This window comes from Helianthus annuus, chromosome 4 (genome assembly GCF_002127325.2).
Source record: "Helianthus annuus cultivar XRQ/B chromosome 4, HanXRQr2.0-SUNRISE, whole genome shotgun sequence".
Taxonomy (NCBI): Eukaryota; Viridiplantae; Streptophyta; class Magnoliopsida; order Asterales; family Asteraceae; genus Helianthus; species Helianthus annuus.
In genome coordinates this window covers 61481974-61506366 of record NC_035436.2, presented here as the reverse complement: position 1 = coordinate 61506366, position 24393 = coordinate 61481974, and the positions used below count along the sequence as shown (strand labels likewise).

Below are 24393 nucleotides of genomic sequence, written 5' to 3'. Positions count from 1 at the left end.
CGATCTAGCAAGTTAATTGTGTAACACATGGTATGTTACGAGAGTGTTGCAACAAGCAAAGATAAGTGAGAAAAATATAGTCCAATCATTTGACGCTGAGCCATCCAACTCAGGGACGTTCGTACTAGCACCTAACACTCTACATAGTTCGCTAGGCGTTCAGATGTGTGATCAGGTGATACTCGATAGCATCGAGATTCGTAAGGATTCAGAAAGGGGTGAAAAGATCATGTTCGAGTAGGAGACAATCACTGCTATGACTCCTATAGACTGCTGAGTTCTAACATAACGTCAATTAATAGAGTGGAACCCTTCTCACACTCATTAAGCCTCACTGGGACTCACATGCACCCCACATTATTATTATGTGTGCACCCATAATAATAAGGCAATTTGCATGCTTATCTCAGTGCCTCTTAACTCGCGCTAAAAGGTTCCCCGAATTCGAGCAATAAGACAGATGACGCCACAATATAGATCATGAAAGTTCAAGAAGAGTCGCACTCTTAAAACACGTAACATGGGTTGGTAACATAAATGTTCATACTGCAGTGCTAAGTGTGCATTCACGTGTGATGTTATTCATAAGCAAACACTAGGTATACTATGCAATAGTAAACGAGAAACGAACCTTGCAGTCTGGAGCTGAGTGTCATGGTCGATTTCGGATCTGTTCGGTTATAGTCTGGTTTTATAGAAACATTTTAAAACCAAGTTCTCTATAACCAGTGGCTCTGATACCAAACTGTCACACCCTCAAAATACCACCTAGGGAGTGTCCCTGTTAGGCGTGTGACCCACTAGCAACGAGCCACCAATTACCTTGAATCCATAAGTTTAAAATAAAGTTTCATCATTTAATATTAAAATCCAAACATAAGTTATTCGAAACCAGCAAATTCAGCAGAAGCTTTAACGTATCACAATATAAACATTTTCCAAACAAATGTAAGAACCAATGTTCAATAAATAAAACCAATCGATGTGAACCATGACCACTCATGCCCTCCAGCCTGCAAGTTCCTGTTCCAAGATACCTTACGACCTGCGAGCATGTAACAAGTGTATCAGACAAAGCTGGCGAGTTCACAGTTTTAGAAAACGTTTGTTACGAGTTGTATGTAAAACAGTTCAATAACCAAATGCAAGTAATATTGTTAATATCTCAATTCCGAACAATGACGGCTCCTGAAATACACGACTGCCCTTCCCACGTACTCCTATCTAGTACTGGGCCAGACTGGGTCATTAGTTCACCTCCGTCCTCTACAGGAGCGGTGTGAGGGTGCCAAACCTAAGTAGCGCTACTAACTAATACCCGATGAGGGACTTACAAAAGATGATAGGTGAGAATATTAACCAATATACCCGTTTTTACCCAAATACTTATCCCCCCCATGGGATACCCCCTGACTGTCCCCAACCACTGGGACACATGCTCGAATGTAGTGAACTCACCTGTGATTTGCTTGATAAGATTGGGTACTTGAATCAGTTGATCAAACTTGTCCTAAAAAGGTTTACCGATAACAATTAGCCTTACGTGCACATAAACTACATATTTCAAGTACAATTTTATTTCATGTATTCTTTGCTCATATACCACACCTTCGTTGTACACATAGCACACACACATAGATCCAGTCATAATCAGTTTACACATTTAGCATTATCAAATATTCCCTTATCCATATCATACACCAAAATCATAACGTGTATTAGACACTTGGGCCATAGGGGAAACTCATATCACATACGCTTATTGTATGCATTCGGTTTTATGGTTCATCACTTCTCCCACTTATATGTTTAACTGGACCGTCACACCTGGTCTCGTGTACCCCTTAACCACCCGGCCCATCATCACTCCCAACCCAAGAAAACATGATATCAGTAGTGTGCTTTCATCAAAGAGTGCAGCTTAAATTAGTAATATGATAATGTTGTGCAATCCATTCAATACAAAACAACTATTAAAATCGCCCCACATGCTACCTCGATTCTAACTTCAACAACTAAGCATCATCTCATCAATTACTTCACAAAAGCACATGGTTTGATTAGACATATGCATATGGTTTGACTATACTGACAACATTATTAATACATGCATATGGTTTGATTAGATCAAGGCTAAAAGCACACACACATATAGAGTTTCATGTGGGTATTATTTATCCAGCCAACCTAGTGTGCATGTAATTCAACATGTGACGTCATTGTGCAACTGTATATATATATACTAACAGTTTCAAATACAATTAACCAAACACATATATAACACCCTAAACCAAATCATGATACAGCCGATTACTCATACAATACTCGAACCCATTCATCATCGCATAACCTCCTTCACATATTAAACATATTAATCACTCATGATAGTTGTTTCGACATGCCACAGTTTAATTATGCCTGCTACGTTTCACAAACATTACCCTAACTCATGTTTCAACCATTCACGACACATATATTCAATAGTATGTATACGCATAACACGAAACCACCTACAATAATAAACTCACATACCGGTAAACTGCAAGGACACAAGAGGTGGTGCTTCGAAAGTAGAAGAGCTTCGTTGGTGGGGGGTTTACTGCCGTCACTTGTTTAGGGGCATAGGGTTTGCAATAAATTGTATCTAATGACACTTGTATTCACGTAAACATGAAGGAAAGGGGAGGATGGGCTGGGGTCGGTTGGGCTTGACAAGCCTTGGGCCGAGACCCCCTTTTTTTTTTTTTTGACGAATTCCCCCACTTAATACCACGAAGATCATTCTTGATCGGGTTAGTTATGAAGAACTAATGTTTTATTTGGCCACACAAATATCACGTGACTAACCTTTCACACTGCAATCATTGAGCCGCACACCAAAAACTTCCACATGGACTATCAATTCACTTATGGAACCATGCAATTAATATATATCATAGCATATAGTAAGTAACAGTAGTATATTAAGGTATTTTGATACTTTAATCAATTCAAATCAAATATCAATGTGTTGAAGGGCTACTGGACCGATCTCACATGTTTGACATTAGCACATGGCTACCTTATTGAGCTAAGAGATAACTGGTCGACCACATGATCACATGCAATATAGATTTAGCTGCTTGAATGGACAAGCAACCTGATTGGGCCGCTAATTGTAGAGATTAGTTAATGTTTTCATGGGCCGACATACAAGATATTGAAAGCCGTTAATTAATTGGGCCACTAGTATAAGTTATTTATCAAGTGTGTTGTGCAACCCCAAAGCTAGACATGACAAAACATTACATAAACATCATGCAACACCCAATCGTAACAATACTTAATCATCCAATAAACTACGCATGACACCACGTAACAAACTGTAAAACAAGTGATGCGTAGGAGAAAGACCTTGAAATCTCAGGTTGTCACAGCATAGCACATAGTTAACCATCCGAACATAGATTTACGCTAACGACGCCTTATAGTAGCTTATGTTACCATAATGTGTCGAAACGGGTCAAAAGCACTTAGGTAGACTTTCCAATCAGAATGTAAGGTCTATTAAATCATACCATATGAGTTTAATTACTCGTTTGATTTATAGAACCTCATTCTATCCTATCTTCCGATTTAGGTCCGGTTATTTACATAGTTACCTATATAGGGTGCCGTTTGATTCCCTGATCACTCTAGCTTTGCTTGGTTGTTGTTCAAGACTTCTAAGCACCCTCAGGTGAGTACATAGTCCCCTCTTTTACTGTTTTTAAACTGTTTTGGGGTGGAACACATGTGCCTACTTGATACTTTCATGTTTCCCATGTTTTTATATCATATACTTACTATGTTCAATAGTACACTATTAGTACATGATTTCATTATGTTTTGCTATGTATGTTCACTTAACATGCTAGCATATTGATTTCCGTATATTACATTTTGCCGCATATGCTCATCCAGCATATGGACACATTGTTTTACATTTTGAACCGTTGTAACCGTTTGATCCTGTGAACCGTTGTAACCGTTTGATCCTGTGAAACGTTTGTGATCACTTGACTAGGTGAACCGTTTGTGACTACTTGACTATGTGAACCGTTTGTGACTACTTGACTATGTGAACCGTTTGTAACCATTGATTGACATGAACCGTTTGAAATATGTTTGAACCGTTGGGTTTAGGAAGTGATTAGGTAACGGGGCGGGTATAATGTGTTAAAAGCATGGTGGATACGCCGCTGGTACTTCCTATATATAAGTGCTTTTAATATATTATATGTCGTTGCGTTAACTAGATCACTTGGGCAAGGATATTGAAACAAAGATATATTACAAGGTTTTTCTAACGATATATATATACCATTCGAGTTTTATTTCAAAAACGATTCACAATCTGGATTTAACTAAACAAATGTTTTGGAGTTAAGAATCATGGCTACGGGATTTTATAAACTTTAACCAATTTGATTTGAGTTGGTTAATTATGTCGCAATACTATACTTTTCAAAACAAGGTTTTTAAATAAGTATTGCAACATGTAAAACAAGCCATGAATCTGGAACTCATACAAAACCTATGCACTCGCCGGCATTTTTATGCTGACGTACCTATTTTCACATGTGTTGCAGGTACAATAATTGATGATGCTTGATGATGATATTGGTGTATTCTCACATAGGAATGGACAAGGCCTTAGCGACTTTAAAACTTGGAGGATAATAGTTGTATTTATCTAATTTGTATCAAAACATTTAGTTCAAGAATTCAATAAAAAGAAACTATTTATCCCATGGTTGTGAAACAATGATTCTGTTACAACACTCCCCGACGTTTCCGCCACGTTTTGTTGTTTTACGTGGTCGGGGTGTGACATTCATGTTCCACGCTTACCAACCTGGGAACTCCGGCAAGTCAGGTTTTTCATTTGAAAAGATTCACCCAAGCCTGACCAGCCTTGGGTTTGACAGTTTTTATCTCAATAACTGGTTCTTCTGGTTTCGACGAACCAGAATCATTGCCTGAATGTGGCTTGTCTGACTTTGATGAGTCAGATTCATTGCCGACATGTGGCTTCTTTGTTTCCGAAGAAACAAATTCCTTGCCAGGAACTTTTTCTTTCTTATTTAACCTGTCTGTCCTCAGATTTGTATATGGTGAACTCAGTTTGCTTGATTTGTCAGTCTTTGATGAGCAAACTGGATTATCAGAACTCTTTTCTGATTTTCTTGTTGTATCCGAGGACAAAATCCTTTCCAGATACTCTCTGGCCTTCTTCCTCTTCTTTCGCAGTCTGTCTTTTTGCCCCTGAGAAAGTTTTACTTTTGTTTCCTGAACTTTAGGTTCTTGAACCTTCTGTTCTTTGGGCTTGACGTTGACTGGTTTCTTTGCCGTTCTTTGAGATTCAACCCTCGATCTTCCCATCGATCTCCTTGGGCAATCTCTAGCAATGTGGCCTCTGATTTGACAATTAAAGCATCTTCTCGTCTCATAATTCCATCTTTGGTAGTTAACAGCGATGTGTCCTTGATAACCGCATCGGTAACACACTCTGTTATCGTACCATGTACCACCATCACACCAAACGCTCAGATCTTTGCATTGTCTGGCTTTGTGGTAGTCATTACTCCTCCGAAAAACTGGATTTGGCTTTGAAGCACTGTGGTTAAACCTGCACCACTTATTACCAACTATTTTTGAGTTTTGATTTTTAAATTTTTGTGATTTTTTATTGTGATTGGATGCTTGTGTCACACCCCGACCACGTAGAACATACAAAACGTGGCGGAAACGTCGGGGAGTGTTGTAACAGAATCAATTGTTTCAAATCCATGGCAAATGAAGTTTCATTTTATAAATCAAACATGAAGGTTTATATTGTCTAAACAAGAATCAAAGTGTACATAACATAAATTAACTAGTTCTTGTCTCGTTTTAAGTTACTAAGGCACAGGTCCGCCTAAGTATGTCTTGATAAGTCCTATGCATCATCTCCTGAAAACACATGTGAAAATAGGTACGTCAGCATAAAAATGCCTGTGAGATACATTGGTTTTGTGAAAACGGAATTCATGACTTGAGTTTGAGAAAATGTTTAGTCATGAACCTCGTATTTTGCTTTGTCTTGTAAATCATTTGAAAAACGGTAAGATCAAATGATATGCATAAATATGAGAACACTGTATGGTTAAACGGATAACCATGTAAAAATGAGTTTGTAAAACAATGTCTCGTGAAAAGTGTGTTGTTTGTATAAAATGTCATATGTCTTGAATTGAAATGATTCAAATAACGCTACGATATACCATACAAACACTTATATATAGGAAGTACCAGCGGCGTATCCACCATGCTTGTATCATATTACACACGCCTCGTTACTTAATCATTTACTCAAACCAAACCATCAAGATGAAATGTTTAACAACGGAAGAAATGTTTATGTATAGTCAAATGTCTATTATCAACTGTAAATCATGTCAACGGATACAACTGGTTTACACGGTTCAATGGTTACAGACGGTTCATGAAATCAAAGGGGTAAGACGGTTCACATAGTCAAATGGTTACAATGGTTCAAAATGTAGTGTAATGTGTTCATATGCTAGAGGAACATATGCAACAGAAATGCAATGTGAAACAATGTACTACGTATGCACACAATGGGCGTACGTAGCATGAAGTGTATTGTAGAGTACAACGGTTCAAAATGTAGTGTAATGTGTTCATATGCTGGATGAGCATATGCAACAGTAATGCAATGTGAAACAATGTACTACGTATGCACACAATGGGCGTACGTAGCATGAAATGTATTGTAGAGTACAACGGTTCAAAATGTAGTGTAATGTGTTCATATGCTGGATGAGCATATGCAACAGTAATGCAATGTGAAACAATGTACTACGTATGCACACAATGGGCGTACGTAGCATGAAATGTATAGCAATGTACTAAGTACGCACACAATGGGCATACATAGCATAAACACAATGAAATCATGTACTATATATGTACTATCGAACATAGTAGTATATGATGTGAAAACCGGAAAGCATAAAAGTAGCAAGTAGGCACATGTGTTTCACCCCAAAACAGTTTGGAAAACAGTAAAAGAGGGGTTCAATGTACTCACCTAAGATTGCTTTGAATTCCTTGTATAATAACCAGATAATGCTAGAGGTCACGGGATATCAAACGGCACCTAATAGGTAGCTATATTAATATACCGGACCAAAATCGGAGGGTCGGATAGTATGCGGGTTCGTAAACCAAACGAGTATGGAGACTCGTGTAATATGGTTTAACAAAGCCTACATACTAAAATGAAACTTAACCTAAGTGCTTACGGTCCGTCACGACCCGTTTAGGTAGCTTATGCTACCCTAACGCGTCGTTCGCGTAGAACGCGTTCGGAACGCCTAACATCATGACTACAAGGTATAACCTCGGAAGGTTATAGCTATGGTCACCTAATGTGTTTGGTCGGATCCTAATGATCGACCAAATGGGTCGGGTTCGAAAGTATAAGCGATGGTTTAGATCGCTTACCTTACGACCCTATATAAGCACTAAACTAAAAGTGACGAGCTAAGCATGTTAGAACATGCTTAACTAAGTTTAGAAAACAGGTTTGACATCAAAACAAACGGCTTTGATGCTCACGAGTAGTTTGGTTACAAAATATGCAAGAATGCACATTTTGGCCGAAACTACGACTCGTCACTGAGCCTAGTTAACGTGGTGATCAGTAGGTATAGTCACTACGGACTATAACCATCGTGATCACGCTCACGTTATGAAGTTCCATGAACTTCGCATCGACCATAAGCTGGTCAATGCAGAAAGTCAACAAAACGTTGACTTTCGGACTCGAAAAGCGATAAAAGAGCGAAAGAAGACTTACGGAAGGTCCCCGAGTGCTAATCTAGATCAAATAGCTCAGGTATGGAACAATGGTTCCAACTTAGAGCCTTAAGATCTGATTTTGTGGGTTTTTGGAACAAAGGGGGGGGGGGTATTTATAGGAAAAGTGGAACCGTTAGGATCGTTTATCGAATATCGTGCCGCGATCTCGAGCGTACACTTGTCAAATTCTTGTGGTAAGTCAGAACTTGCCCCTTGGCTCTTGATTGGGTGAAATGGCATCGCCTCTTGATCGAACGAAGGGCCAAGTTGCATTAAATGCAAAATATATTCTGTCAGACATCCTCACGCGGCCCGCGTGAAAGTGTGTGCAGATCTTACGCGGGCCGCCTGGCCCCGTCTGATCTGCACCACTTGCAGAATTTACATATTTGGTCCCTGTTGCGTGTTTAAGCTATTTCCAGCCCTTCTAAGACCTGTAAAGCCATCTTTAAGGCCCTAAAATGATTCCTAAACATTGTGGACATGAAACATGCCCAAAAATATGTCGGATGTCGGTTCGTTTGGCCGTACGATCGCGATGTTCGCTTAATTACGACGGAATGCGCATAAGCGTGAAAGATGATCCAAATGACGCAACGAATGGATTTTTCTCATGCCCAACACTAAGGCATAATATAAGGATGATTACATAAATTTTTGGATGTCCGGATGTATTCAGAACGTAAGTTATGCGCGAAAGTGCAAACTTGTGCACTTTTTGACACTTTTAGTCCCTGAATGATCCAAAAGTTTGTTTTAGCATACCAAACACCTCAAAGCCTATTTCTAAGCTATGTAGAGGATATTTAGGGTATGTTTAACTTATGAACATGTTCCGGAATGTTCGTTACAGTTCAAATTGGCATACTTTCGCAATTTGTCAAGTTTAGTCCCTGTAAGCGAATTAACTTGTTTTTGCTATACCCAAGCCTTCAAAACTTATTTCTAAGTTATGTAAAGGTTATTTAAGGTATGTTGAGTATATGTTGATGTTCCGGAGTATTTGTCGCATTAAACTGAGTACGTTTACGCACCAGTTTGCGTATAATGCTCTAGAAAGCAATGTAGAGTTTGAAATTGAACAATAATTGATATGTGCAAAACATACACATATTTATACAAGATCCCAAGTATGAAATACAATATTTCATCGGCTTGGTATTTGTTTGATGGTCGCGGTGACACAGGTGTCACAGCTTGATCTGATGAACTTTTATTTTCTTTTTGAAAATTTTTCGATTTTTTATCTTTTTGTTTCTGTTCCACACTCTTCTTTACAGGTTTTTGAGTTGAGCATTCACCTTTCTCAGTAGAATGTAAAACAGTATTTTTAAACATTTCATCTAATTTCAAAAATGTTTTTCTTTTTTCTTCTTTTTCTTTTTCATCATCAGATTTGTCATCACAATCTTCAATTTTGACTTTGTCAAAATTTGTGACCTTGTCACTTATTGGAACAGAATTGATCGGTTTTGGACAGGGAAAATTCAAACTATCTGATGCAGTCACAAAACCTTTCAGTTTCTTTTCAAGTTCATCAATCTTGATTCTTGAATTCTCAGCTTCATTTTCAAGCTGAGATATTCTTTCAAGATGAGACTTGATTGATTTTTCATTTTCAATTTTAAGATTTTCAAGAACAGATTTTTCATTTTCCAAGACTTTTAACTGTTCTTGAAATCTTGTTTCATTCTCTTTTAGATTTTTGTTTTCCAGTTTTATCCAAAAATCTTCATCTTCTGAAGATTTTCTTTTGTTTTCAAAAACTTTTTCATTTTCTTTCAAAGTTTTGTTTTCTGATGTCAAACTGTTTAAATCATTCAACAGTTTATCATTCTCAGATTTTAGTTTTTCATAGTTCAAGCATAACTCCAAAATCCGTTCATTATCAGCCTTCTTCTTGATCTTCAGAGTATTGTTTTCCAATGTCAAACTCTCCACATCCTTCAAGAGTTTCACACTGTCTGTTTCTGATTTTTCACATTCCGAGCATTTTCCATTCATCTTTTTCTCTTCCTCTTCTTTTCTCTCTTTTTCTTCTTTCTTCTTTCTTTCTTTCTCTTCTTCTATCATTTTCTCAGTTGGAGTTCCCCACCATTTATGTTGCCAATACTCATCATCTTCTTTGTATTCCTTGATGATGGCTTCAATATCTAGCGTGCTGTCATCAATCGCAATATTTCCATACTCATCAAGATAACACTCCCTTTTCGGATCCCATCTTCCCGCTCTCCTAGCATCCAGATAGATACGAGAAATTCTAAGGATTTTGTATTCGGCAAGCATTATCCGATAACAATACTTCTCCTCTTCAGTACGATCATCTTTCCACGGAATAGGTTCATCGTTATTCGCCATGAACTTATGTTCGTGAATTACCTGCAAGATTCAGCCAATTCTTAGAAAAATTTTCGAAGATTTTGAAAAATAGAGACAGAAAAGCGGATCTATCAGTGTGAGTGACAGATAAGCAAATCTGTAAGGTCCAGATAAGCGAACCAAATATTGTCCGAAAAAGCAAATCAGGTATTGTCCTTTCGAGCGGACCTGATGAGCGAATCTGTAACTTGATCTAATAAGCGGATCAAATATGTTTGTTCGAGCGAACCAGAGTATGTCCGTTCGAGCGGACCTCTCAAATGTCTATTCGAGCGAACCTCTCAAGTTCGTTCGAGCGGATCTAATGATCAAAAGAGCGAATCAGGTTCGTTCGAGCGGACCTGATTATGTCTGTTCGAGCGGACCTACCAGCTAAACTGTCTAAACAAGCGAACCTAATTGATTATTTCAAGCGAACCTGTTCAATTATGTCCGAAAAAGCAGACCTATATTTTTACCCAGTTTTAACCATTTTTAATCTGAGTTTTGTCCTGAAACTTTCTAGGGTTCGTTATTTGTATGTTTTACATGTTATATTCAGTTTTCAAACAATTTCAACCGTAGGAACCACTTCAAATTGAAAAAGTATGAAAGAAAGAGAGTAGAAATAAGAGAATTTGGTAGAATCAAGTTGTAGTAGTATGAACTCCTCGTCCTGAGCTCTGATACCACTTGTTGGACCGTTGTTTTGACCCGAAAAGTCAGCCGAGACAGTTCATCTTCACATACGAAGGCGGAATCAACGTAAATGAAGTTACAACAGCTATTCCTTTCTAATTTCTTCTCTTTTATTGCTTTCTGATTACAATTTGACAGAGTTCCGTTCCACAAGCAATGGTCTAGGTCCGCTCCAACGTTACAAATGAATCACAAACATCAGGTATTTATAGTGTATCATGGTTCGCTTGTAGTGACATGACATATAAGCGAACCAATCACTTTGACATAAAAGCGAACCCTCCTGATGTCTTATAAGCGAACCTATATGGTCCCTATGAGCGGACCTCCTACAAACATATGTTCACATAAGCGAACCTACAACATAATTCATGTTTTTGACATTCTAGATCCTATGTTGACCTATATTGACCTAAGACTTGATGTAGACGAAGTCAACAGACATTCCGTGTACTAACAACCAAATAATTACGAAGTGTAATTACAAAATAGTTGCCTAACTATTTCCCTAAGACATTAAACTTTAAGCTAAGGCACGGCCGTTCGTCTAATAGAAGTTAGTACGTGTAGGTCGTTACGCATCAGGTTGACTGGGAAATACTTTTTAGAGACGCACTTCGGTGAGTTCATGTCCCCCTTTCCTCTTAACTATTTTCAGTTTTTAAACTGCGGGGGTGAAATACATGTTACTATGATTACGAATACTTTTTACATGGTATGATTAGCGTAAGGAGGGTTACTACTTAGATCATGTGAGTGGGTAGGCGGGAACTGAAGGCCATTAATCCTCAGTGTAGGACCGAGGGACAATAGCGGTAGATCTATCTGGGTGTAGCGAGCCCAGCCCCAGGCCCATCAGAACGGACCTCGGGGTGACTTGGTACCCAACGCAAAAATCTGCTAGGTTTGAGTCTTCCTACTGCACATCACACATATCAATGGCCTTGCAAACCATTGGTGATCTCTTTTTCCTTATTTGCTACATACCAGGATTTCTATACTTACAACAGTTTTACATTCTCACTTTACATGAACTCGCTCAACATTTTTGTTGATTTTTCCAACTTACATGTATTTCAGGGAATTAAAGGATCTGGCAAGGTATGCTACGTTTTCACGCTGCATAAGAGAAATGAGGTCATCCAAGTTTAGGGGTTGTGGCTCTTGCCTGGACGAGTCACAGTTCTTAAACTGCGTCTGTTTTATGTTTGTGGTTATGTCTTCTAAACAATGTTTTTATCTTGTTATTTCGTTGCATGTGTCGACATTTTAAAACTATGTTGTGGTATTTTGTTTTTAAGACTTTAATCAATGGATGATCTGCATGGTTTTACTTTCATATAGCTTGTTGTGATTAAGCTATGGTATTAAGAAGTCACACCAAATAAACCCACGCTTCCGCAAAGCCAGGGTGTGACATCCGAGACTTTAGGAATAAGCGTGATAAAAGACGACCCCGCACCTCGACTAATAGTGGTCGTATCAGCAAAGGACTGAAAAATCTGCACAAAATCGTTAGATAATAAAGTCCAATATTTCTTAACGAAACGGAAGTTAAATCCGTCCGGCCCGGGAGCTTTATCACTCCCACCGTCAAAAACCGCTTCCTTTATCTCACTTTCCAGAAAAGGAGATATCAACCTCCCTGCCATCTCGTCCGAAATCACCCGCAACCCATAACAATCCAGAATCGGCCAAACCTTCATCTCCTCGTCAAACTTCTTTTTAAAAAAAACCAAAGACTTCTTTTTTAACAAGAGAAGGCTTGGTCACTGTAGGACCGGTTTTGATACCGTTCGATTACGTAACGAACGTTTCACGTGCGGAATCCGTGAACGAACGTGACCGAACACACGATAACGTACTTTTAATGTGATTCCATTGCTGAATTTGACAAGATCAATACAAGAATCACGTATTTACAACTTTCTCTCTCTACTTTCTCTCTCTAGAAAGTCTCCTCCAAGTCTTCTCCAAATCTTCTCCAAAATCTCTATCAAGAACTAACTAAAACTATGACATAACACCCTATTTATATGGTCAAGGCTTTTAATGAAAGTTCACATTAATTACAAGTTTGCCACCTTGCCATTTCTAACTAAATATGACGTTATGCACTTGATTCCTTCCGGCTTTTCACTATGACTCGGATTGACGAAGGCGATAGACAAAATATGCATCAACAATCTCCCCCTTGGATATTGCCGTAGTCAATCTCGTAGTGAAACTCGTGGCGACTTGACTTTCTCTCTCTCTAAGACTCGAACTAAGATGTAGTCAACAGACAACTGCACCAACAGTCACCCATTCTCCATTAATCAATAACCCCGGGATAGAATTAGACACTTTGCGCTTATTGATGATGCCATGAAAATATCGAGTATTCTCGTCCCCTTCCTTTGCCCATCTCACCCTCGATTTTTGTCTAATGTCTTTTTGTTTAAAGTCTTCCAACTCTTTAATTCTAACTTTAGCTTCCTCGTAAACCCATTGTTCCGCTTCCGTAAAATCCCGATCCTCTACAACTTCATCCAAATCAGCCAAGTCTTGAGCTAGTGTCGTATATTCAGCAGCTTCATCCTTAATCGATTTTTCTTTTGAGACCAAAATCGCTTACCTCAAAACTTTTAATTTATTCATTAACTGCACATCCGGAGGCCCTTTCCCAACAAACGCCATACAAGTATTAGTGACAAGCTCATCAAATTCTTTACGTTGCAACCAAGAATTAAAAAACTTGAACGGTTTAGGACCGTAATTACGATCCTCCACCTTCAAGATAAGCGGACTGTGATCCGAACAATCTCTAGCTAAGGCTCGGTACTCAGCATTCGACCATTCGGACATAACACACCAAGAAACAAAAATCCGATCAATTCGGCTACACTTATTTCCAACCACATAAGTGAATTTGCGTCCTCGTAAATTAAACTCATGTAAGCCCGCCTCTTCCAAGAATTCATTAAAATCATTAGTCATAGCCAAATTAAATTTAGAGTTTCGACGCTCCTCTTTGTCACGAACACAGTTGAAATCACCTCCAACTATCACCATACCATTAACACTCCCAAGAAGCTGCACCAATTCGACCCATAACATCTTCTTGTCCAATTTTTTTTTGTGGCGCATAAACATTAATAACACATAAATCTTAACCGGTTTCCTTTATCACCCCACGGATAGAAAGAAAATAACGATGTTTTACCACCGAAATCATATCAAACTTCTTATTATCCCATAACGAAACTAAACCGCTCGATCTCCCAGTCGCTTCAACCCAATCCAAACCAAAGTTATCATTACCCCAATACCTACTCAAATCCACCCCATCCATATTAGAAAATTGAGACTCTTGTAATAAAACAAAAGCTGCACTGTTTTGAATCCGAATATTCCGAATCCAATCTCCTTTCCGGTCATTCCCCAGTCCTCTAATATTAATTGAGATCACATTCATTGAACAACCAGTTGAACGCCTTCTTTCGATACCTCCTGTACAATTGAATCTTCGAAATTATCCATATTCTCAACCCCTAAAACTTTAGCCAACGCTATTGTTTCCCTTACTTCACGGTTCTGGACAAAATTAACTTGGCCTCCAACAGCTTCAACATTGTTCGACTTGCATTCCACCCTATTTAAGATTCCGTGGCCGCCTTCTTCATTGTTCAACTCTACTTCTCTATTGAGATCAGGCGTCAAAAACTCCCCAGCTTGTTCACTAACCTCCATTTCTTTAGACGGTGTACTCAACTCCGGAAAAATAAACTTATCTATATCAAAAGGATCGTTCCCATCTCGTAAACGCTTCTTAGGCCTATCCGGATTAGAATTCGAGTTAGCTCTTCCCAAAGACGACTTCTTTTTGGTACCCATTCTCCTCTTTTTCTTAGAAAACGTTGAGCGAGATCCTTCAGCCAATTGACTATTGGACTCCTCATGCACATGCATTTGTTGTGTAACCACAGGACTACCTTCAAGACCCCCTCTGCCACCTTCGTTAATACCTTGATCCCCCATGACTATCTCCCCCTCCTCCGTTCCGTTATTTTTCTCCTTATCTACTACCGGTGTCTCCATGACCACATCACAATCAACCTCTTCCTCTAAGTCCACAGTACAATCCGGTATCCAACCCGCTTCCTCCTCCTCCACTAAAACATTACATTTAATCTTGTGCCATTTAATAACACAACTTTGCTTTATCCTCTCCACTTTGTTAACTAATACCCCAACCACTGCATATGATAAATCCCTCCCCTCCTCTTCAAACTGGGCCGAATGGATGACTTTACCAAAGTTGGAAGCAATGACATCAAACACTTGGGGTTTCGATAACGTTGAAGGCACCCCATGGAGTTTTAACAACGCAATCCTCTCAACATCCAATATCTGACCATTCCAAGTTACACAAGAATCCAGGAAGACCTCCCAACCCACATTATCTTCAAGAAAAGAATCCCTCTCCACCTTATCCCGAAACACCAATAAAACAGTAAAGGCACCAACATAGTGAATCTGAATACTATGCTGGAACATCGCTTTCAAAAGGCTCCTTAAAGTGATCAATTCAGTATAGCCTTTCACCGTTACCACTAAACCACAATCGTAGAACTCACCAAAAGCACCAATGTCACCATCAATATTTATTTCCGGCACCCCAACCCCAACCTCCTTATTGAGTAAAGTATCCATGAAAGAACGAGAGCCACTTACCACATTAACATGTTGATCTACAACTTTGCCTTTATCCTTTTCCAATTCTGTCTCTGTACCATCCTCCTCTTGAACATTCCTCACCGGTTGCCACACTTTATCAGCCGACTTCTTCTCCACCGGATCATTCACGAATCTTGCTGGAGATATGAATAGTTTGTAACTTCCTATCCATACGTCTTTTAACCTAAACTCCAAATCGGACATGTTTCTATCGATCTTGAACGTAACAAATCCAAACCTCTTGCCAAGACGATCAAGCTTTCTAGCAATGTACGTTCCTTGCACCTCTGGGTATCCCTTCAAAACCCCTGCCAGATCTGCCGATGAACACTTATCTGGTAGATTCGATACAAAAAACTTCACTCCCCCTATTGAGACATTGGATTGATGACTGTTATTGTTATCCCTATCCTTCTTAGATGGAACATCGTACCACTTGTTGACCTTGTAACGTTCCCTTGCCGCCATGCATGAACTTGAATGTTAAGTTATCTATTGGGACAAAATCGACACTAGTGGCTAATTAGAACACTTTTAAAACTTGGTTACTGTTCCGTTAAATTTTCCAAAAAAAAAAAAAATGAAATTGGAATCTTCTCTCACAAGCGCGTAAACCCAACTTCGAATCTATGGCATCTTCTTCTCCATAGAACACATCTTCAACTCAGTGTTGCAGCTGCGGTTATATGCAACAGATATGCATCAAATCCCTCAATGGACACAACGGAGGCTGATCTACCGCCGGACAACTCAGATTCAAACTTCCACCGTTCATTCAACGCCACAACGACGTCGTCCTCATCTTCCTCTCCACCGGACTTCCTCCGCAACGTACAAGCCGCCTTCAAGCGCCACCGTACACACATTTTCTTCAAATCTGGATATATCTTGTTTTTTTTTTTGCAGTTTGATTTCAGTTATATTCTGTTACGGATTGTGAATTAGAGCCTGATTTAGTTTTATTTTACGGTTTTCATCTGATTAGGTGAAATTAGGGTTTCTTCGAGTTAGTTTTTGGATTAGATATTTAAAGTGCACTTTTAGTATAGCAATGGATGATGATTACTGTGGCTAGCATGGTTTAATTAGGTTTACTGTAACCTAGGTAGTCATTAATTTAGGGTTTTCAGTTGAGTATGTGAAAGTTAGGGTTTATTCGATTTAGTTTTTGGATTAGACATTTAAAGTTCTAAATTGCACTTTTAGTTCAGCAATGACTGATGATTAGGGCTTAGAATGATGTAATTAGGTTTTCTGTAACCGTAGTAGGGGCAGCTTTCACCTAAGAGGTCATTAATTCATGGTTTTAACTTTTAAGTTGGTTATGTGAAAATTAGGGATTATTCGATTTGGTTTTTGGATTATATATATATATATATAAACTGCACTTTTAGTCCAGCAGTGACTGATGATTAGTGACTAGAATGATATAAACGTTGTTGCTATTTTTATACAAAACAATGCTAAGCATGGGTTTTTATATATTTTAACTTGTAAGTTGCTGCAGGTATGATACCACAGTTGAAACCTAGGCGTTTAGTGGTTCGAGGGGAACCAGCAAAGAGCTCAGATCCAGTAATCCACTCGAAAACGAGAGATGAGTCTCATAATGTTTTGCTAGGTGAAAGAGTGCAAGATTCTATTTTACGGACAAAGAATATGAGGCCTTCTAGTTCTGTTGACCATGAGGATGCTTCAATTACTCCACCTACTATATTAGGTGAAACTAACGATGAAGGAAATTTTGTATCAATCAATGCTGATAGAGGTCAACACCATTCAGGTATCGGTTGTACAAGCAGCAATACATTTGCTTCCTCTGTAGTAGAACATGCACATGGTCCATTGGTCGATGGTCCGAAGAAGGTTCAGTTTGCATTGCAAAAGAATGCAAGATCTCATGGTAATATTTTGCTAGCCTTTTTCCAGAATGTTGGTTCAATTACTCCCTCATTATATTACTTTAAACTGTGAAGTCATCTGATGAGGTTTCACTAGTTAGATATTTTGTTTCTTTTGCATCTCTTGTAAAAATATGAAACATAAGGTAAAATCAATTCATAAGTCGGTTGTTTGCAAATTGTAATGTGATCTGCTACACTATGCAGTTAATGCGGTAAAAATCGGAAATCGGTCAAGGACCGATATTTGAGATATCGGTAATTTTAATATCATGCTGAATTTATATATAGCAATTTAATACTAACAGTTCAGTATACTCTCCTGCCATTAACAAATTAACCTTTTGCAACTTGCAAAACACTAACAATTGGAGCAAGTAGGAACTGATCAAGACTTAAAACACTAACAAGTAACAATTAAGACTTAAAACACTAACAAGTAACAAGTAACAATTAAGACTTAAAACACTAATAGCAGCAATAAGAAGAAAGACGAATGGTAGAGCTAACAAGAAAGGTACTAATATCGGGAAAATTGGTGATATATCGGTCAAATATCCGTCCATTATTTGTCAAATATTGGTCGATATCGTCAGTACCGATATTTTGCACCGATATCTAACCAGGGAATCACCGATATTAACTGCATAGCTGCTACATGAACATATATATAGTCTCATGAACCGGTGTATTATAATTGTTACCATTTATCGTGCCAACTACGAAATGTTTGTGCAGGGTCTGATGATCACATGACTTCAGGAACCGACAACTTATTGACTCATATGAATTCACTTGCATTGACAGAAATGGAATGGGTTGGAAGTAATCAGTCGGATGTCTCATATGCTCTCAGTCAAGACACAAGGCTCCAGAATTTTCAGAAATCCGATGCTGATCATTGTTTACAGACTAATGATGAAAGACCGTTGTCGCATCTAAAGAGCACAATAGGAGTTCCAGATCAGATTAAATCAGTCAGAAACTTCATACAGAGTGACTTTGGCCATAACATGACCCAATCATCAGTCGTAGGCTCATCTTGCGCCACAACAACGATAGTGAATCCAGAATACGCTCCCATGCTTACCCCAAGTACCCACTGTTCCCGCCCTCAGCACAATAGTTTTCAGGCTGTTGAATGTTCTAATGTACAAGATCGAGTTCAACCCATGACACATGTAGATCAGGCTCATCTTGAATGTTCTAATGTACAAGATCAACCCATGACACACGTAGATCATGGTCTTTCTAAAGATCAACAAGGCCAAGAAGTAGGGCACAGTGTAAAAACGGGATCAACTATAGGGGACGCATTTTCTGGTGATATTACTGATGTACAATCTCAAGCTCCGATAGCAGATGACCGGTCTTCCAATGTAAAAACGGAATCTCATAAACATGGAAAAAAGAAAAAAGCTGATGCCAACAAAAGTACCAGTAAGAGAAATTACGATCCTGACTTGTTTTTCAAGGTTAATGGGAAGCTCTATCAAAGGCTTGGAAAGATAGGTAGTGGTGGAAGTAGTGAGGTCCATAAAGTCATTTCTCAAGACTGCACGATTTACGCCTTGAAAAAGATAAAGCTTAAAGGCCGTGACTATGCCACCGCGTATGGATTTTGTCAGGAAATCGAATATTTGAACAAACTTAAGGGAATGGACCACATTATTCAACTCATTGATTATGAGGTATGTTCTTTAGACATGTAATGACTTTATGATGTGGATTGTGGAATCATCTGTTGTTAGGCAACAAGTTTTTTTGTAGTAAGGATCACAGCTTGTTTGCGAATTCAAAAAATTAAGTTTGTTGACTGAGGCTATTGATGTATTTCAATCAAAAGAGTCTTTACGTGAAACAAGTTTTTAAGTCTAAAGTCACATTACTTGATTTGCTAGCAGAAGATGCATGACTGAGTTTTGATTAAGTTAGTGTATAACTGTATATACAAGCTAGGTCGTTAATTTCTCTTCCAGCTTGAGGGGGAATGAGTAGTGAATGACAGCACTTAAAAGAGCTGTGATTAAAGTCATTAAACGTTAATAGTTGACATTTGGCTTAGATGTCTAGTTGCTTCTTGGATCACAAATAATTTCTGAACATCGGCAACCGTTAATGTCTCTTCCAGCTTGAAGGGGAATGAGTAGTGAACATAGTTGTCAATAGCCCTTGTAGCGCCCACTACAGCGTATAGCTGACGTGTCGCTACAGACCCTGTACCAATAAATACCGGATTTTTTAATAATTTTTTCTATTTTCCTTATTTGTTTATATGATTCTTGATAGCATATTTGAGCTATTTAGATGATTCTTGGTGTGTTAAATGTGGTTTCTATTTTTACCCCTTTATCGCTAAACACGAAATAGCGGGCGCTATTTCGTTGATATCGCTACGTAGCATATAGGTAGCCTGTTGCTAATTGCTATGGCTCGCTATTCGCTATTGACAACTATGGTAGTGAATGAATGCCCCATCATACCTACTTCACCTTTTTTTAGTCCTCTAGTCTCTTAGGCAATATTAGTTTGAGCAAAGTCAAATTTATACATGACTCGACTGCACACGTTCATAAGGTATCAAGTATGTTTACAAATGGAAAAGGAATGCTTTGGTATTTTTTGCACATAATCTTGGTAATATGATGCTCCATATGTTTCCAATAACAATTGTTAACAAGCTATTTCTATTATCATAAACCTGTAATGCTTATGCATTTATTCAAACTATTATATTCCAAATCAAAACCTTTGCACAGCCTTTTGCCTCCTAAACACTTGACAACCGGTTTTATGGATAACTGGTTTCCAAATGCTGTAAATAAAGATCTGTACTCGTATTCTTTGGAGACACTAGTTTTGTGTTTTAGCCACATCACACTACTATAGCTGTTAATTGTATCTATAGGACACCGTCACACCACTGTGATTGATGCTTTCACTAGTTTTCTTGTATCATTTCTTGAACCTATTTGCATGAAGCTGAAACTACAAGATTAAATTCTCGGCTTATCGCTCATACTAGGCAGATTTGTGCTTAATGTTGGCTCAAATTGCCTTGCATTTAGTTATTGTCAAGGGACGTATGCAGCACCTGCATGCAAAAAAACTCGAGTATTTAGAATTAGACAACACTGTAGCTTCTTTAGGACCTTTGTTTATATAGTCCATTCTTTAGACGTGTTAAAAAAATGTAGCTAGTGGTGGCGGTCTCGACCCATTCATGGGTAAACAGACCAACTTGGGTTTTATATCGGGCTCAAATGGATAAACTAAAAAAGTGGCTAAGTAGAAATGGGCTGAAAGTCACCCAGTCACCCTAACTGTATCTAAAATGCACAGACCTTTTAATCAAAAAACTAGACCGTTATTCCTGACTGGATCTGTTAATGTCTCATAACATATCACTTTAATTCTATAATAGCACAAGATCACTCGTATTATATAAATGAATATGGTGCCATGGCTCATACTTATTAAGGAAAAGTTGGATGATCCTTTAATAGTTGAACACCTTCTAATATGCACCTTTTTGTTAGGTGACAGATAAGGGTTTGCTGAAGGAAGTCATGAGTGGTTCTCTGAGTAACAAGGATGGGAAAGTGAAAGATGACGGATATATATACATGGTACTTGAATATGGTGAAATCGATCTGGCTCATATGTTGTCACAAAAATGGAAAGAGCTGGATAAGTCGAAGTTGACATTAGATGAGAACTGGCTTCGTTTTTACTGGCAGGTACTCTTCAGTTTCTTGCAATCGTTTCTTTGTAATTGTTTACTACTTTTCTTAACATTCTGATATGGATAGGTCAGGCTAGTTGGGTAAAGGGTATTTTTAATTATAAGATGGAATTAGTCGGGTTGGGTTGACCAAAAATACTTTTATTTGAACTTTTCAAAATTTTTTATATATGATTAGCGTGTCCAATATGTTTATAAAAGTTGTTCTATTGGAATAATGATATATTTTTAATAAAAAATGGTTTAGGAGGTTTCATGTATTCAACATATACCATGGGTGACCTTTTAACCCTTTTGGCACCTGTTAGGCTGTTAAAGATCTTACATAGCTTGAATTGACCCATTCATAAATAATGGATTAAAAAATGCAACCTTCAACTTTATTTCATGCGTTGGTCGGTCCTATCAACCTTGAATACCAAAAAGTCCCAATGGTCTATGTTGTTCAAGAGTCAAGACACCCGCAAAATTACAAGGGCAGGAATTGAAAGTTGCCTAAAGTGATCGAACATGAAATGATTTCTGATTTTATAGACTATGAAGCGCATACGTTGCAAAGAATCTAACTGTAATATCTTTTTCTAATGAATGCCAGCAAATACTTTTAGCTGTCAAAACAATACACGAGGAACGTATTGTGCACTCAGACTTGAAGCCGGCTAATTTTCTTCTTGTTAGAGGATCCCTAAAGCTAATTGATTTTGGTATTGCTAAAGCAATTATGAGTGATACAACAAACATTCAACGAGATTCTCAGGTTAGTTGATCTACAACCTGCCTATCTTTTATTATTACGCAATAAAAGTCAATTCTAGTTTGTTTTATGTTGAGCGAGTCAATTTTATAAAACATTTAAAAACTTGAATGGATCATTGGGTTGATAGTCACACAATGTGTATATTAATGCATGCAACCCATTGAATTATTATATTCAAAATATTAGATTATTGGGATAATATAATTTCTGTAATCATATTTGACACTATTTATTATTTATAAACATAAAGATCTTTGGAGAAAAAGTGTTTCGGGTCAACGTGACCCGTTTTTGACTCAGAATTACTTGTTTGACTGTTTTGGATCAACTCAATGTATACAACAATGACCCGGCTGGTCTGTTTTTCTGTAGGTGGGTACACTGAGTTACATGTCTCCGGAGGCATATATGTGCAACGAAACAGATGCGCAGGGCAACATAATCAAATGTGGTCGTCCATCCGATATTTGGTCACTAGGTTGCATACTTTACCAAATGGTATACGGAAGAACACCCTTTGCAGATTACAAGACGTTTTGGGCAAAGTTTAAAGTCGTTACGGATCCAGATCACCAAATCCCATATGAACCTCTGTCAAATCCATGGCTTCTTGATTTAATGAAAAAGTGTCTCGCATGGGACCGTAACCAAAGATGGAGAATACCACAACTTCTCCAACACCCGTTTCTCGTGCCTCCAGTTTCCTTACATGAAAACAAACACGGTACACTTGTTCAGTTGCTTTCTGAATCTTTTACCGAGAATCCAAAAGCATTGATGCTATGTACCCAACTTGAGCAACTGCTCAGGGACCCGTTATCGTATATGAAAACCGAGGAGTTGGTATCGTTAGAAAAGAAACGTGCATCGACTTTGTTAGATGAAATGTCGAAACTTTGTTGTCAACTGAAGGAGGAGTTAGCAACCTCGGAATTAGATTCGAAACGATGATCTCGATCACGTAGTTGGTGTATTATTATGTTGTGATTAAGTTATAACACATTATTAATCTAGTTTGATTAAACAATAAATATGCATGAAATATTTCTTGAATGATTATTAGACTAGTTTGTTACTGGAATGGAAGATGGAGTTGGCGTGTATATGTATTATATTTATCATATGTATTTACCATTTTAACTTTTTTTTTTTTTTTGAAGATTAGACTTTCATTAAACACCGGGACAATTATCTCCAAGACGATATATAGCCCAACAACAAACACTTGCATCAATTTGAATTTACACCATTTATCCCATCCAACCGTGTCCTTTTTAAATCTATACCTATACCACAAAAAATCCAAAGCTTTGACATCGGACACAATATCTATAACCTTGCATCTTTTCTTTTGAAAAATAACCTCATTTCTTCACTTCCAAATCCTCCAACACGTAATGATGACAACCCCTTGCAAAACCGTCTTCTTCAAAGTAGATCCTTAAATATTGTTATGTAGCTCCAACAAATCTTTTACTGAGAAAGCATAAATGATTGAAATTCCGCACCAACTAGAGATACAATTCCACACCCCGGCCGCAATACCACACGCCGTAAATAGATGTTCCGTCGTTTCGTCTCCATCCGGACCATCCTCACACAAACTACACGCGCATCCTTCTATAATATTCCTCCTCTGTAACGCTACTTTTGTCGGTAACCTGTCCATTTATGCGCGCCACATAAAAATGTTGCATTTATTTGGAACCCATTTACACCACCTAAAAATATACCTGCTACTAACATCAATTTTATCCGATATCCATTTTTTGGCCAACGCTACCGAGAATATATCTTCTTCCATCGAGTTCCACTTCCACACATCCACCGAATTAGTGACCGAAAAGCCTTCCAAAAGCCTCTCACAATCCTCCCTTTCTTTTATTTCGTCTTCTGATGACGGTAACTTACTCCAATGCCACGCAATATAACTAACTCCTCCATCCTTCACACAACGATCGGCTATACTACACATTTTATCCTTCTCAATTCTGAATACATTTGGGAACTTTTGTTTTTAAGGCTCATCGCCAATCCATGCATCAATCCAAAAGCGAATTTGCAAACCATTCCCCGCTTTACCAACCGTCATTGGATCCATTTTAACTTTTTAAATGCAAACTAATGTTAAGGAAATAAAAAATCAGTTTAAATTTTAAACCACGAAATCGTTAAAACTGGCTTGTTGGCCGACCCACCAAGGCACCAACCTAATTTTCCCGGTCACATTATATAGAAGATGATTGTAAAGCTTAGTTTTGTATTGTACATGTTTCATAACGAAAATACCTGTAATACGTAGAACTAGTTTTGATATACTTATTGCT

At 38.1% G+C, this 24393-nt stretch overlaps 3 protein-coding genes across 6 annotated transcripts; 1 reads left to right on the top strand and 2 right to left on the bottom strand.

The window, feature by feature from the left end:
- Positions 1-13221: 13221 nt before the first annotated feature.
- On the bottom strand, positions 13222-14278 carry LOC110933657. Its single transcript, XM_022176869.2, has 3 exons — positions 14150-14278; positions 13626-14019; positions 13222-13556 (listed from the first exon to the last, which is right to left on the bottom strand). The coding sequence occupies exons 1-3, from the start codon at positions 14276-14278 to the stop codon at positions 13222-13224; spliced, it is 858 nt and encodes a 285-aa protein (XP_022032561.2).
- Positions 14279-16265: 1987 nt separating this feature from the next.
- Positions 16266-23206, top strand: LOC110936814 (serine/threonine-protein kinase MPS1). Of its 4 annotated transcripts, none has more exons than XM_035988920.1 (6): positions 16266-16519; positions 17162-17566; positions 18372-19255; positions 21104-21304; positions 21905-22066; positions 22439-23184. In XM_035988920.1, the coding sequence occupies exons 1-6, from the start codon at positions 16378-16380 to the stop codon at positions 23015-23017; spliced, it is 2373 nt and encodes a 790-aa protein (XP_035844813.1). In that variant the 5' UTR covers positions 16266-16377; the 3' UTR covers positions 23018-23184. The 4 variants fall into 4 exon arrangements, with proteins under 4 accessions (XP_035844813.1, XP_035844812.1, XP_022034912.1 ...); XM_035988919.1 differs by having other exon boundaries at positions 18303-19255; XM_022179220.2 differs by having other exon boundaries at positions 16267-16519; positions 17171-17566; positions 18303-19255; positions 22439-23206.
- Positions 23207-23507: 301 nt separating this feature from the next.
- On the bottom strand, positions 23508-24041 carry LOC110933656. The gene is made up of 2 exons (XM_022176868.1): positions 23800-24041; positions 23508-23727 (listed from the first exon to the last, which is right to left on the bottom strand). The coding sequence occupies exons 1-2, from the start codon at positions 24039-24041 to the stop codon at positions 23508-23510; spliced, it is 462 nt and encodes a 153-aa protein (XP_022032560.1).
- Between the last annotated feature and the right edge of the window lie 352 nt (positions 24042-24393).